This window comes from Suncus etruscus, chromosome 14 (genome assembly GCF_024139225.1).
Source record: "Suncus etruscus isolate mSunEtr1 chromosome 14, mSunEtr1.pri.cur, whole genome shotgun sequence".
In the NCBI taxonomy this organism is placed as follows: domain Eukaryota; kingdom Metazoa; phylum Chordata; class Mammalia; order Eulipotyphla; family Soricidae; genus Suncus; species Suncus etruscus.
The window spans coordinates 42,297,503-42,313,649 of NC_064861.1; the positions used below are offsets into that span (position 1 = coordinate 42,297,503).

At 41.0% G+C, this 16,147-nt stretch overlaps 1 protein-coding gene across 1 annotated transcript in view; it reads right to left on the reverse strand.

Moving 5' to 3' along the window:
* Nucleotides 1-514: 514 nt before the first annotated feature.
* Nucleotides 515-16,147, reverse strand: part of N4BP1 (NEDD4 binding protein 1) — a 58,479-nt gene continuing 42,846 nt past the window's right edge. The window contains exons 3-7 of the mRNA XM_049786062.1: nt 13,625-13,755; nt 10,817-10,913; nt 8,027-8,134; nt 6,688-6,795; nt 515-3,603 (exon numbers count right to left, since the gene is read on the reverse strand). Of these exons, the coding sequence (XP_049642019.1) occupies nt 3,246-3,603; nt 6,688-6,795; nt 8,027-8,134; nt 10,817-10,913; nt 13,625-13,755 (802 nt within the window). The 3' untranslated portion in view covers nt 515-3,245. The remainder of the gene's footprint in view (nt 3,604-6,687; nt 6,796-8,026; nt 8,135-10,816; nt 10,914-13,624; nt 13,756-16,147) is intronic.

The window sequence follows — 16,147 nt, forward strand, 5'->3', positions numbered from 1 at the left end:
TTTATGAACCAAGCAATTCAATGGTCCTTGGTGGCCTAGACATAAGTGGTCAGGGTAGACTCCAAGCTTGAAGGCCAGTGAGGTGTAGGAAAAGCAAAGATAATAAGCAATGAACAAATTAATTCTTAGGGGAAATCAGGTTATTTTTCCCCACCCAAATGATCTGAAACTATACATAGGGAACAATGGAGAGGTAGATAAAGAAGACATGAAATGAGTCAGCGTAATCAGAACCATGGGCTATTTCCTGGAAAGGGGCAGCAGGTATCCTGGGAGAGGAGACATGTAAGCATGATGGAGAGCCTAGTTTTCCATGTGCAGATCGCATCCCAAGAATGCCACAATCAAGATTATGTCCCTCCTCTCGAATCAATAGCTGCAACAGGCCAAAGTCCTTGATGTTACAGCTGAGACTGCCAGGCAATGCTGGCCGGTTTAGCTAAGATGACTTCTTGCTATTTTCCTTGCCCAATCCCAGAGGAAATATAGCCCTTGAGCAATCACTCAGCATCAACACCAATTTATTCCTTATCCTGGGCACCCTGAATACCAGCCATTGATCCTTTCTCTTGCCACCTAGGCAGGAAGGCTCCTGAGTAGTGTGTAGAGCCACTACACACAAAAGCCTGAGAAGGGATGGCAGGAGGGTAAACTGGGTAAACTGGTGGTGGGAAATGAACACTGGTGAAAAGATGGATGTTGGAACACTGTATGACCAAAACTCAACTATCAACAACTTTATAACTATCTCACAGTGAGTAATTAAAATATATATAGATATAGATATATATTTTTAAAAAGCTTGAAGACTGTCACAAAATGAGGCAATACTGCTGCTGACACTACCAAGGTAGCAGGTTAGAAATCTGCCACAGGAAACAAATATTTCTATCCCTATCACCGAAAATCAAAACAGATGTTTCTATCATTGAGAGAAGTTTATTAGAATCAACACCTACTCTAGTAGCCAGAGACTAAGAACAAGCAAGACATTTTTGGAGGATGGAAGATAGTGGTGGTAGGGGCACACGTGGCAATGCTCAGAAGTACTCCTGGATTGGTGCACGAGTCACTCCTGGCTATACTAGAGGCACCATTGCAGTGCTGGGGGATGGAACCTGGGTCTCCTACATATACTCAGCCCTTTGTGCTATTCATGGCCCTGGCAATGACTTTAAAAGATTTAAAAACTTGAGTTAAATGTTAAAATGTTAAATTTAATTAAACTTGATTATTTTTAGATAGGTGATTATTTCATGCTATAAATTTATTATAAAGGTAGATAATGCTTTTCTATATTCCTCCCAAATAGTTTTCTGCATCCTTTCTTCTCACACCTGAGAGAAGACAAGGTAGGTAGAGATCAGAAATACTAAAAACACAGGGGCTCATATAAGAGAGTGGTTAAGGTCAAGTTATTTCTTGAGCCTAAGAAACTTTTGACTTCTTGACCTAGCCAACAGCAGGTGGTAACAGGAAAGCCTTAGTCTCCCACCAGGTAAAATAGTGGTTAAACACTGTTGCAATCAAGGTCCTTCCTGGATCCCCTCCAAAATAAGGGAGAAATATTAGATTAGTAAAAGTAAGCCAGGCTGTGCCAAGTTTGGGCCACAGGGCAGCAAGCACGAATTACTCAGAAAAAGAAGACTTCCCGTATCAGCTCTGCTTTGAAACTACCAGCGTCAAAACTAAAGCATTGAGAGCTGTGACTGAGTCACATCCTGATATGCCAGCATGTCTTCTGCCAGCACTTCAGAGGTGGCAACCTGCCCCCAAAGCAACAGCTACATAATAGGATGCACCTGAGGCACCCAAGTGACTATAAGTTTTTATGACTGAACTACAAATCTGTCTACCTACGGGTCTTAATGCATCCTCTGAGGGATACAGGGAGTCAATGCACCTGGAAAGAGCATCCCAGGAAGTCACCCAGCTTTGCTCAGAGCAAGCAAACTGCCATCAACATGGAGTACAAACCAGCAAAGTCCTCAGCTGTTTCTGGGGGCCAGGAGATACACGATCCACAGGGCAGACATGGAAGTGACCGTGAGCAGCCTGGGGAGAGAACAGGTACAAAATACAAAGCCCTTTGAAAGTTCAGAGAACAGTAAAGATAATTAATTACTCAGAAAAAAGAACTTCAATGACATAATATGGTCAACACTGAAAATAGATAATACTAAGATACCAATTCTGAGCCTTTTTAGGACACTACAAAGACAAACACAGGAAAAAATAAATATGGGGCTTTAGGCCCCCATAGAAGCTACTAATGCTATTTACTGGCTTAGGTCATTCTTGATAATATATAAAAACACTTTTGGACAAAGCGGCACTAACTTCACATGGGGACATCATTTTCACAATAATGAGGCTGTTCATTCAATGTTGTCAAGCTCACTCCTATCTTCAGAGACTCAGCAATGATTTTGAGTCAGGTTGGGCCAAGTGAGGCCTTGGCATGTTGTGAGGTTTTCAGAGCAGTGAGGGTCCTATCTGTGCACGTGTGCCACTGCCCTATACAAGCTTGTACATGCCAGGCCCGTGAGCACGCTGAGACTTAGCTCCCCCTTGTGCTGGACAGGAGGTGAGACGGGTTGATTATACGGGCTCTAAATTTTCTCTTGACCCTGACATTCCGGGAGGCCCTGATCATCAGTAATGGTTAGGCACAAGGTGCCATCTAGTGGCACCCATTGTCCATTTCACAAATGGCTCCAATGAGACCTCAAGAAAGCAAAATTGATTCCCACAGACTCTGTTTCCAGTTGTGGGTGGAGGTTTGAGGGGTGAGTACACTTCTTGTTAGTGCACATGACATAGTCATCAAGAAAATATACTTTAAGAGGTTTTGCTTTCCTAAAAAAGCAACTCTTCTTTTTTTTTAAGAAAGGCTAATCTTATCCATTTGTCAATATTTTCAGCTTCAGGAAAATAGTTTAAAAAACATAAAAATGTAAATACAATCAAGTTAACTGCTATTAAACAGTTCTGAACAGGCAGAAAATGTAGACTTTCCTTTTACAGAAAATGTTAAATCTGTAATAGCAGCATAATTTATATATAGAAAAAAAGCTGGTTCTGAAAATCCAGATTTTTTAATACACAAAACATGTTTTTTTCTATATACTACAACAGCATTTCCACTGGGAAACTGGTTTCTTCACATTATATCGCTTCTGGCTGCCATGTGCAGACAATAGCTTGAGTGCGACCTTCAGCCCTGAGCGCCAGCTCCTGAGCCTTCAATCCAACACCATGGCAGAGAGTGCATTCAGGTCTTTCATATATGGATGGGCAGCCAAGATCTGGTCAATCTTTGTTCTCTGCTCCGAGTCAGGAAAGATCTTCAGTAAGGCTTCCCTCAGCTCGTTGGTCTCTACAGAAGACCTCTGTGCTGGCAGGGACAGGTTCTGCTGGATATTGGGAAGATTTGGCAGAAGTGGGTAGTGGGACTGCTGAGGAAGCCAGTGGCTGGGCGGGCTGCCCTGGATCCGGGCTGGAGGCTGGTGGCTGGTGCTGGCTGCCTGGGTGCCAGAGACTCGGAAGCCAGGGTCAAATATGCCCACATTTGGCAGGGCATTGTACAAAGGCTGCATATCTCTGTGAATGGAAGCAAGTGAGTGGGTTTATTAGGAAAAACTAGAAACCCTTCTAAAATAGCCAGTGCTGAACTTGAGGCTCAAGCTGCAGGCTTCTGAAAGCAAGACAAAAATCTGTAGTCAAGGTGGAAGTGACAGCTCTTCAGGTGTAAGGCACCCAGTCAAGGGCTGCTGTTATGAGGAGTGACCTCATTCAATCACTGCTCTAATCCAGTTGCTCCAAAATTACTTGGGAGCGTTAGATTCTGTTTCTGTGTGAAGCCCTGGTTGACAGGACTTAGAGGACAAAGGAACCTCTCTGTACTCTGAGAGGCAGTCTCAACTGACTGATAGACTGTCTCCTTCTCTAAAGTGTCAGTAAGGTGTGTCACCTGATTACATGACATGTGTCAGAAGTAACTGGGAATCTGCTTTGTTTGGAGGTTGCCTATGTAACTGGTTTGTAGCTGAGGGAACAGGACTGGATGAACATTTATCAAAACTTCAAAAATTAGTTCATTTGTGGACCACTCTGGACAAGAATTGGGTGCTGAAAGAAGATAGGCATGATACCTCTCAGTAACAATATTGCCAAAACCACAGAATATTAAGGAGTGGAGAGTAAAGGGGAAAGGAGAAAGAGAGAACTGTGTGCCCCACAGGTAGGTGGAGTGGGGGGAACAGAAGAGAAACTGGGGGCTTTGGTGTTAAGAAATATGCACTAGTGAAGGGTAATGTACACTGCATGACTGAAATGCAGTCATGAATAACTATGTGTCTGTGAGATAGCACAGCGGTGTTTCCCTTGCAAGCAGTCGACCCAGGACCTAAAGTGGTTGTTTCGAATCCTGGCATCCCATATGGTCCCCCGTGCCTGCCAGGAGCTATTTCTGAGCAGACAGAGAGGAGTAACCCCTGAGCACCACCGGTGTGGCCCAACCCCCCCCCCACCCCCAAGAAACAAAACCAAAAATCAACTATATTATGAACAACCTGAATTCACAATGTTTAATTAAATTAATATGAAAAATTAGTTTCTGGGGCCAGAGTGACAGCACAGTAGTAGGGCATCTGCCTTGCATGATGCTGACCCGAGACAGGCCTGGGTTCAATCCCATATGGTCCCCTGAGCCTGCCTGGAGCAATTTCTGAGTGAAGTGCCAGGAATAACCCCTGAGCGCTGCTGGGTGTAGGCCCAAAACAAAACAAAAAATTAGTTCTTACAACATTAGTGGTAGGAATGCCCCTGATTCAATATTGCTATGTACCTAAAAAAATTACTGTAAAATATTTGTAATCCACTTTGGTCAAAAAAAATGTTAAAAATAAAATTAGTTCCTTTGTAAATGGAGTTACTGCTAACTTTGTTTTGTTTTGCTTGTTTTTGAGCCACATTGGTGGCACTCAGGGGTTATTCCTGGCTTTGCACTTAAAAATTATTCCTGGTAGGGCCGGAGAGATAGCATGGAGGTAGGGTGTTTGCCTTGCATGCAGAAGGATGGTTGTTCGAATTCCAGCGTCCCATATGGTCCCCTGAGCCTGCCAGGAATGATTTCTGAGCCAGGAGTAACCTGAGCACTGCTGGGTGTGACCCAAAAACAAACAAACAAAATTATTCCTGGTAGACTCAGCCATGGTGGAGAATGAAGCCAGATTGGCCATGTGTAAAACAAGCACTATCCCTGCTGTGATCCCGTCCCTTTTGCTACCTTTTAGGGAGGGAGGGAGGAAGGGAAGAGGGGAAGGAGGGAGGAAAGGAGGGAGGGAGGGAAGAAGAGAGGGAGGGCTGCCAGAAAGTTGAATTTAGGGAAAATAGAGAAGATTCCACTTTGATTAAATAGGAGCTGTCAAAGGACTCAGATTTTTAAAGCTTAGCAAAGAATCTCCAAGATAAGATATAAAACATGTGAGCACTAAAAGAAGCTGCAATGACATCCAGGAAATGTTAAAATGATTGCAATTATTGCAGGATATTTGGAACTAAATCCAAAGATTCAAAAAAGAAATGGTTCGTGTAATCAGGGACTTTAGGGAGGTGAAATCATACTAGTCTTCTCTGCAGGAAACAGAGACCCTTCCCCAACTGAATTCATACCCACAACCCCCAAAGGATCCATTACAATGGGAAAGATAAGATACACAATGTCATTGCCTTTAAAAAGCAGGGGAAGCTGAGCATTTTCCTCTAATTTTGACACTCAAAATACCCTTAAGCCATATTTGTGGCACCACCAGGCACAACCTCCAAGAACTGAGTCAGGAATAACCTCAATGCAGTACTGGGTTTGGCTCACAAACCAAAAATAAGTAACTTAATGATGAAAGTAAAGTTTGTGCTGGGTTATAATGATCCATAAATAAAAATTCTAAAAACAGAAATGATCACTAGTACAGTATCTTAAAAGAAAAATAACCAAAATACCAAAATAAACAAACCCAACGGACAACCAACAGACATCTGAATTATCAATCAACTTCAGATAAATGTGGAAATAAAATGTAATGAGACAGTCCTTCTACTCATAATCCCTGGACAGCAGATAAACTTACAGAACTCACTCAAAGCAAGCTGACTATAGAAAATGGATATGAGAAACCCATCAAAAAATATATAATAAATCTCAGTGGCACTTGTTAATTGTGTTTGTTTGGTTTGGTTTGGTTTGGTTTGGAGTCACACCAGCGGCACTCGGGTTACTCACGGCTCTGTGCTCAGAAATCACTCCGGCAGGCAGGAGGGACCATATGGGATGTTGGTATTTGAACCACCATCCATCCTGGATCGGCTGCAGGCAAGGCAAATGCCCTACCACAGTGCTATCTCTCCGACACTGGCATTTGTTAATTTATTACCAGAAAATCTGTTGTTTTCAGAGCTATAGAAAGTTTGGCTCTTTAATCTCCTATGATTAAATTCTTACTAACCACAAATGAAAATTTGTTTATTGGGGGTGGGGTTGCTCGATGTGTTTTCCTTTTCTATATATTACACCAACAATAAATATAAGGCTTTTTCCTTTTTAAAGTAAAATGCTGTTTTGGGTCTTAGAAAGCACTTTAACTGAAATAAATTTGCAAATGCAAGAAAATCTAAAAAAGAAAATACCCAACGAAGTCTTCCTTCTGAAGAAATTCTTCTAATCGGGGCCCACTTCTTCCCAGCGGATCATCAGGAACCATAAATATATCACCCACAAAGGTATACTGAAGCAACCTGTAACACAGAAATTTATTACAATTACAATTCATCTGTAGGAAACAGTAAATGCTTGTTGATGGAAGAAATTACTAGTATCCAATTTCAAAGCAGCAGTGAACTTGTAAGAGTTTTTAAAATCCCAAAGGAGGTAAATATTTGATTATTCTATTCATATACCTGTAACCTACATCTTAAGTATGTTCATTTATGTTTTTAGATTTATAGTATTGGACTAACCCCTGGCAGTATCATAGCCTATTACTGTCTTTTAAATAACAAAATACTTATTAACAAAAGTTCAAGAAACCAGTGCTCACTAATCAGGCAATTTGGAGCATTTGGACATATACAGTGATTCATTAAAATTAAAATATTCGAACAGTGAACGCTGGACTTGGAGGAGCAGGGTATGCACACCTGGCTGTGCTCCGAGCTGACTCCTAGCTTGGTGCTCAGGAATGAGGGCTTGGAAGACCACAGGTGATGCCAGGGATCGAACTTGGGTCAGCCACATGCAAGGCAAGAACCTTACCTGTTGAGCTCTAGCCCAGTTTTCTGGATGTTATGTTTTTCATAAAGATGATTAAACAATGACAAGCTTAAGAAATGTGTACTGCACTGTAAAGATGGTTCAACTGGATGAAATGCATGCAAAGCATGCAGGAGGTCTGTCCAATCCCCAGTACTACAGAACCATCAAAGCATTGTGATATACGGCTTCAAAAATAACCTACCCAAAAACAAAGAAAACAAAAGCTATCAAAGCATGGAAATCCCTCTCTTCCAAGAAATGAAATAAGAAACCAGTGTAACATTAGTTACCATCAAATCCAACCTTCATATTCCATAGTTGAATAAAGTAGGGAGAATCAATGACCTGCTAAAAAAAACCTCCCTCAGTGTCAACACAAAGCTAAGTTAGGAGCCATTCTGTTCCATCACATAGTTAACAATAAATTCACAAAGATAAGCCTCATGCTTTGTTGGCTGAAAACTCTGATCTTTTAGGAAAAAAACCTATGGGTAACTCAGTAGACCCACATATCAATCACTGGGAGTGCTATTTTGTGCTTCATCCTCCCAACTTTCAGGGCCAGTCATCCCATGCACTGACTGGTAGTACAGTCTTAGAATGAGTTTTCCTCACGTTGCTTTTCTCTAGGGTAGTGTCCAACCTGATAAGACAAAAACAAAAGCACAAATAAAAAAATAAATTAAAAAAAAATCACAAAAATTCTTGACCTACCTTTTGGTAATAATTTCTCTCCAAGAGACTGATTCAGTAACAAACTCTCTGAAGTTATCATTTGTTACAATTATGCCACCAGTTTTATCTGCTAAGTGTAGTAGAAACCTATGGTAATATAAAAAAAAAAAAAAAAGTTAAAATGAACATGTTGGTTTTCTTGGCTTAAAAAAAAAAAACTGTGTTTTAAGAAAGTAAATTTCCTCTTCATAGGAAAACTTCAAATATCCATTAAGAAGAGCAGAAAAATTAACCATGTCAAGTAAGTAATGATCTACCTGAAACAGAAATTATTGATGTGATATAAGTGAAGGTGTTTATTATGTAATTTAATTTTGTTTGAGAACTTCAACTGTTAATTTATCAACAAATAGAAGAAATAAAACAACACATAAAGAGTAAGAATAGAGAATGAATTTGAACTCTCAGGCCATTAAATCACTGTTCAAGTTTTAGTTACTAAGATACAAGTATTCTGCTTCTAAGATTAAATGCTTGTTATAATCAGCCTGGAAAGTAATCAGCCTGGAGAGAGAGAGAGAGAGAGAGAGAGAGGAGAGAGAGGAGAGAGAGGAGAGAGAGAGAGAGAGAGAGAGAGAGAGAGAGAGAGAGAGAGAGAGAGAGAGAGAGAGAGAGAGAGAGAGAGAGAGAGAGAGAGAGAGAGAGAGAGAGAGAGAGAGAGAGAGAGAGAGAGAGAGAGAGAGAGAGAGAGAGAGAGAGAGAGAGAGAGAGAGAATTATGTGCATGCTCACATTTTCAGCTCTTAAAAGAAATCTAGAACTGGCATTCTAAACACCCCAAGTTATAAATGGATATACAACTTATAAAAAGATGCATGGTGATAAAAGGGCAATAATTTTAAGAGTGATACATTTTCATTGCTGAAGTCAATCTTCAAACCTTAATGATACTTTGGAAAAAAAGTACAATTTTATCCCTTTGGATCACTATGTCTAAAGAAGTATACACAAAGATGGTAAAACAAATTATGAGAAGTTCTGAATTTAAAGTCACAAACAACTTGTTATTAGTAGTTAAATGTTTATTAGTTAAAAATGTTAAACATGGGGCCAGAGCGATAGCACAGTGGCAGGGCATTTTTGCCTTGCATGTGACCAACCCAGGATGGACCCCGGTTTGATCTCCAGCATCCCATATAGGATCTCCATGCTCTTAGCATCCCCTTGAGCCTGCCAAGAGCAATTTCTGAGTGCAAGACCAGGAATAATCCCTGAGCGCTGCCAGGTGCCTCCCTCCAAATTCTTAATAACAGGGGAAACCTTAAAGCAGGGGTCTTAAACTCAATTTACCTGGGGGGCGCAGGAGGCAAAGTCGGGGTGATCCTTGAGTGCAAAGTCAGTAGTAAGCCTTGAACATTGGGGGGTGTGACAAGAACAACAAAATAAAACAAAAAAAAAAAGATTCCTCTAGGGCAGGGCCACAAAATGTTGTACGGAGGGCCGCAAATGGCCCGTGGGCCGCGAGTTTGAGACCCCTGCCTTAAAGTATGATTTAGTTCTTTATCTTTAGATTTATTAATGATACTTAAAATTATTTCCAATAGGCACAGTAGTGAGATCTGTTGGAAGTCATTGAAAAAGAAGAGTTAAGACAGACTTCTGAGAGCCTGTATTCTAAAGAACAGCTTTATGAGCATATAAAAAACTCAAAAAGCACAAAATTCATCAAAAAGATTCTATTAGAAAATCCAGCTACTATTTTACTGGGTCTGAAGGAGTTCAATACATTGGGAGAGAAGCACACATGGGTGGTGCTCAGGATTACTCCTGGCTCTATACATCTAGCAGTATACAATTTATGTGGGATGTTGGGGATTAAACCTGGGTTGGCCTTATTTTCAAGACAAACTCCCTAAAGTTTTTCCAGCCCTCAATCTACCTTTCTACTCGAGAACTCCAGATATCAAAATAGAGAACCAAGAGGTAACCTCAAACCCAGTCTACTAGTATTTTTTCACTCATGCCCTGGTCCAAGGTGCTGTAAGCCTATTCCCACAATGTTCTTTTATTTTACTTCCAATTCTCCCCATCAGATCTAGTCTCTCATATTAGTCATTTAGCTCAATAAAAATGTTTAACACTCATTCATACTAAATCTCTTCCTCTTCTCAAAACAGATGATGAGGCTGTTAGGTTTGGTGGGGTTGCCCCAGGGCGTGAGGTGACACTAGTTTTGAACCTGAGCACCTCCCCGCCTCCCCCCATGCCAAGGAAAGTACTATAAGCCATTATCTTACTTCTAGAACTGAAACACTACTTTAAAAAAGATGACCGCAAGAGGAATTAACTGGTAAAGCCTTGTCATTATTGATCTCATACTATGAGATGACTTTAAAACTGCTTTTACACCACTGATCAAGTTTGGAACCTTTTCTTATTCAATCAAAACTATTATTTCTTTTTTCTAGATCACAAAGTTCTCAGGGAGGAAAGTGCATTTGAATTCCATGTCCCTGGAGCATAGTCCTACACATTTCTTCACTGCTACTCACTACAGCATTTAGGGAAAAAAAATTTTTTTTTAAATTTCATACACACATGAAGGCATGAACTAAAGCTGTCTCAAATATACTAGCATTTAGAATGACATTCCAAATTAAGAATAATGGCCTGTTCTTTATTAAACTAGATGTGAGATACCATGTTTAACTTAAAGTAAAATAAAATAAAACTCGCTTTAAATCAGAAAGGCCCAGCTGCACATTTCAGCAGAGCAGGGTCTGACTCTGCGATGCTCCTCCCCACCCACCTCATACCTGGACTTTCATACCTGTCATCATGAGAAGCAATTCTTTCTCCAAAGACCATCCGTGCAGGAGTTAAAGATAATATTCCAAGCTCCTGAAGCTGAGTTAAGAAGTGCTGTTCTGTTCATGGAATAAGTTGAAACACATTCAGAAAAAGGCTATCTTTTCAGAAATATAAATAACTGCAAAGTACCACCAAATATTTTACTTGTAAAGTTGGGAAAACTCTGCTGAGTTTCTGACTGAAGACTTGTTAAGGAAGAAAAAAGTCAAGTAAGGTATATTCAAGGCAAATTCAATGTAAAAATTGACTTTCATTATTTTTTTCCCCAAAAGATAAAAAGATTTGCTTCATTTACTTCTTATTTTTTTAAAATGATTCATTTACTTCTTAAGAGTAACACATAAGCCCAATTTAGCAAATCCTATCACGGACTTTTCATCAACACACTATAAGCAGTAAAGGACAAAGACAATGATGACCAGTGTGCCTGAGAGGGCCAAGGTAGCAAAAGGAAAGGGCAATGATATGGTAGCCCTAGCATGTGATAGGACTAGCAATTGTGATGTTCCTGATCCCAAAAGAGGTTCTTCCTGCTCCCAAGCCACATTCCATCAATAGCGCCCTTCAGTCAGCATGATTTAGGGTTATTTGTGGGGAAATTTTTCCATGACAGAAAAGGGTGAAACAAAACATCACTTGACAAACTCCATAATGAGCAAAAACCCCAAGTTCTCAAGAGTCCTCTATCCTATGGTCCCTGAGCACCATCAGGAGTAATCTTTGAGTTCACAGCCAAGAGTAACCTCTGAGCTTTACTGGGTATGACCCCCAAACCAAACCAAACCAAACCAACAAAAAAAGAATAGTCAGGGTTTTTTTGGTTTTAAGTTCTTTTTTTTCTTAGATTTTTTTCTTTTCTTTGTTTTTGTTTTTGGGTCACACCCGGTGATGCTCAGGGGTTACTCCTGGCTATGTGCTCAGAAATCACACCTGGCTTGGGGGACCATATGGGACGCCTGAGGATTGAACTTTGGTCCGTCCTAGGCTAGCGCAAGCAAGGCCTTAAAGATTGCGCCATCGCTCCGGCCCCTAGAATTTTTTTTTAATGAGAATAGTTAGGTTTTATTTTCTGTTTAATGTGCTGAGTGTCCATTACACCCTTCCTTTCACAATCAACCTGTTATATATAGATCTGCTGTGTTAAGTTCCCTGGCACATTCACCTGCCTTCCTATCATGGCCATAAGAAATAACATAAGTTCCTTCAAAATTTTTCATAATTTTTACAAAGATTTTACAAAATTTCAAGAATTTTTCATGATTAATAACTTTGCACCTTTTTCCTGTGGTCTATAGATTTCATACGATTAACGGAAATTTTATATATAACGTGCTTAGAGGCCACACTTGGCAATCAATTCTCAGGGGTTACTCCTGGCTCTGCACTCAGAATCTCTCTTGGCAGTGTTCAGGGGACCATATGGGATGTCAGAATCATCCCAATTTGGGGCCAGAGAGATAGCACAGCGGTAAGGCGTTTGCCTTAGACACAGAAGGGCGGTGGTTCGAATCCCAGCATCCCATATGGTCCCATGAGCTGGCCAGGAGCAAAGAGCGTAGAGCCAGAAGTAACACCTGAGCGCTTCCAGGTGTGCCCCAAAAACAAACCAAAAAAAAAAAAAGAATCATCCAGAGTTGACTACATGCAAAGTGAGAACAAGATCTCACCCATGTTTTCTCTTACTGCTAAGCTATATGCTGCCGAGAGGTTTTATTTTTTTTAATATCTTTATTTAAGCACTATGATTACAAATATGTTTGTAGTTGGGTTTTAAAGGTTTTATTTTTGTTTTGTTGTTTTTAGCTTTTGGTTTGGGGTCCACAATCTGTGGTGTTTATAAAGCTTACTCCCCACAGAAATGATTATATTAAATTATTCAACAGATGATTTAACATATCCTATTTTAGGGTTCTGAGTTTATTAAGTGACTTTCTAAAAGTACTATTTAGTGAACTGGGCTGTTTGCAGTTTAGTGGTGGAGCACAGGTTTTGGACATCTGAGGCCCTGGATTCAACACTGAGCACCAACTTGGGCCCCCAAGAGACTCTGGTGACCCCAGGCCTTCACAATACTGAAAAAAAACCCAAAATCTATTTAAACACAAAAGTCTAAAGTAGCAGAATGACTCTACACCAAGGGTCTCTAACTCCGTTTGCGGCCCTCCATACAACATTTTGTGGCCCTGCCCTAGAGGACTCTTTTTTTTTGTTTTGTTTTAGTTGTTCTTGTCACCCACCCCAATGTTCAAGGCTTACTACTGACTTTGCACTCAAGGATCACCCCGACTTTGCCTCCTGCGGCCCCCAGGTAAATTGAGTTCGAGACCCCTGCTCTACACTTTAAAAGTCAAAGTTTTTGTGATATCTAGTAGTAACATAAAGTATCTTTCAATCCCCCACACACCCCATATTTCTTTTACTTTTTGGAGGGCGGGGAACCATTTCCAAGCAGTGTTCGGAAGGACAGGGGGTCCCTTCTGGGGACTAACTGGCAGTTCAACGTGAAGCTTGAGAATGTGGTACTACTTGGGCCTTGCTGCACACCTTTAACTCCTGAGGATCTTTCTAGGTCTACCCTTCAGTATTTCTTTTCTTAATTTATAGCATCTTCTACAAATGACGATTAACTAGAACAGATTTGCATTTTTATTTTTAAAGAAGCTATCTCTGGCACATGGATTCTTCTAAGAAGAATTACAAAGTTACAACTACAAAGTCAATTATATAGATTTCTAATTAGAAATCTGGAAAAATTAGTTTAACTCACCTGTGACATTAGGATCACGCCTTGTTCTCCATTGTGGCACAAATACAGTGATGTTTCTATTGCCGAGCTTCCAGAAATAGTCGACTGCAATCGCAATTCCACGACAAGAAAAGAACTTTTTCAAACCATGGCTATAAAAAATTAAATAAAACTTATTTCACTATAAATGTTGTTTCATCATAAAATGCTAGTAAGATAAAATTTATATACAATATGAACAATTAGTATAACTTTGCTCTTATACCCTTTTTGGCATCAAGTTGCATTAATTTTCTCCTTTACAAATGTAAGATAGAACTTGTGGTTCTTGTTTTATTATTTCTCATAAAATAAAACAAGACAGGGGCTGAAAAGATAGCACAGTGATAGGGCGTTTGCCTTGCACTCAGCAGACCCATTACGAACCTGGGTTCAATTCCCAGCATCCTATATGGTCCCATGAGCCTGGCAGGAACAATTTCTGAACGCAGAACCAGGAATAACCCCTGAGCACCACTGGGTGTGGCCCAAAAACAAAAAGAAAGAACGAAAGAAGAGATCGAGGAGGGAAGGAGGGAGGGAGGGAGGGAGGGAGGGAGGGAGGGAGGGAGGGAGGGAGGGAGGGAGGGAGGAAGGAAGGAAGGAAGGAAGGAAGGAAGGAAGGAAGGAAGGAAGGAAGGAAGGAAGGAAGGAACTATGGTCAGTCCTAGGTTAGTTAACACGTGCAAGGCAAACACCCTACCACTTGTGCCACTGCTCTGGCTCCATCATCTGCATTTTTTATTCAACAGAATTCTTTTCCTTTGAGGGACACATCCATTAATGATCACTAGTGGTGCTTGGAGGACTATATATGGTATTGGATGGTCAAACTGGGGTTAACAAAATGCAAGATAAGCACCTATACTATTTTTCCAGCCCGTCATTTATTTATTTTGGGTCCGCATCTAGCAGTGCTTGTTGGGATATGGTGCCCAGAATCAAGCCCAGGTCTCTCTCAAGTAAAGTAAAACGGTTCAGTTTCTTTTTTTTTTTTTTTTGAGGGGGGGGCCAATCTGGTGAGGCTCAGGGGTTACTCCTGGCTATGTACTCAGAAATCACTCCTGGCTTGGGGGACCATATGGGATGCTGGGATTCAAACCATGTTCCATCCTGGATCGACTGTTTACAAGGCAAATGCCCTACCACTGTGCTATTGCTCTGGCCCACCTGTTCAATTTTCATTTCTTTTTTCTTCATTTTTGCTGTTGTTTCTGTGCTATGCTCAGTGGGTTTTAGGGGTCAATATGTTATGCTGGGCATCGAACCCTAGTCAGCCATGTGTAGCAAGTCAGCCCCTGAAGAGGTTGACTGATGGTGGGATGGAGGATGAGGCCTTTTTCTTCCAGCTCGGAGCATGCGTCTGCCACCCTGTCTAGCCCACGGTTCTGAGGTGAAACGGCGGGTAAACAGCTCGCAGACAGTCAGGCTCGTGGAAATATTCGCTTTATTCGGAGGACAAAACTGAAGTCCAAAGACTCAGCTTCAGTTCCAGCCAAAAAGCCTCGGCCTTCCACAGACCCTTGTTTTTATACCCCAGAGTCAGGTACCACCCAATGGTGGGATCAGATACCAACCAATGGTGGAAGCAGAATCAGGTCCTACCCTAGGGTGGGGGCAGAATGCCAGGTCACACCCTAGGGTAGGGCACAATCACCAATCAGTTTAGGGTGAGTGACATAGTAATCCCCCAAAATATTTACATACACAACAGCCATGTATAAGGCAAGCACCCTACCATAGTACTACTGGCTGTTAAGAATGTCATAAATGTTGGAGGCTGGAGTGGATAGGGCATTTGCTTGTTTTACACGTGGCTAAGCAGGTTTGATCCCCAAACCCCATATCATCCCCCTGAGCTTAGCTAAGAGTGATCCCTGAGCAGAAATCCAGAAGTAAATCCTGAGCACTGTTGGATGTGGCCAACATTCCTGGACCACTCCCAGCCACACAAATTCTTAAATGGTATTAAGAAACTTGACATTAAAGCAGAATAGCACTCCCATTCCATTCATTTCATGGTATAGTCTCTACGAACGCAATTTTCTAAGGAAGTGAATTGAGTGCCTATGTTGGGAGGGGGGGAGAGATTGTCTGTCCCCTTACTGGAAACCTATTCAGTTTGTAGCTTCAAGGAAACAAATTGAAAGCAAGAGTGGAATAGAAATAAGTGGTAGGAATGGGAAATGGGAGGGTACATGCTAGCTGAATTTGGAAAAATACAGAAGGCTTAGGTGGGGAAAGTAAACATGTAAGAAATAGTAAAACAGAATTCAGGCCAGCATACTTATTCTATAAATGGTCCCGGCCATTTGGTTCTATTACAGCACTCAATTCTGCCAACAATAAATTATCATTATGTTCTGTATTTACAAAGTGGTGGGCAGATTTCCCTTTAATTGCTAATCCCTGGTATGATTTTTACAAGTTTTCCTAAATAAAAAGCTTTCAGAAAGTTTGAAGAGACAAAGTACAGTAGGTACAGTGCTTGCCTTGCAGAAGTCT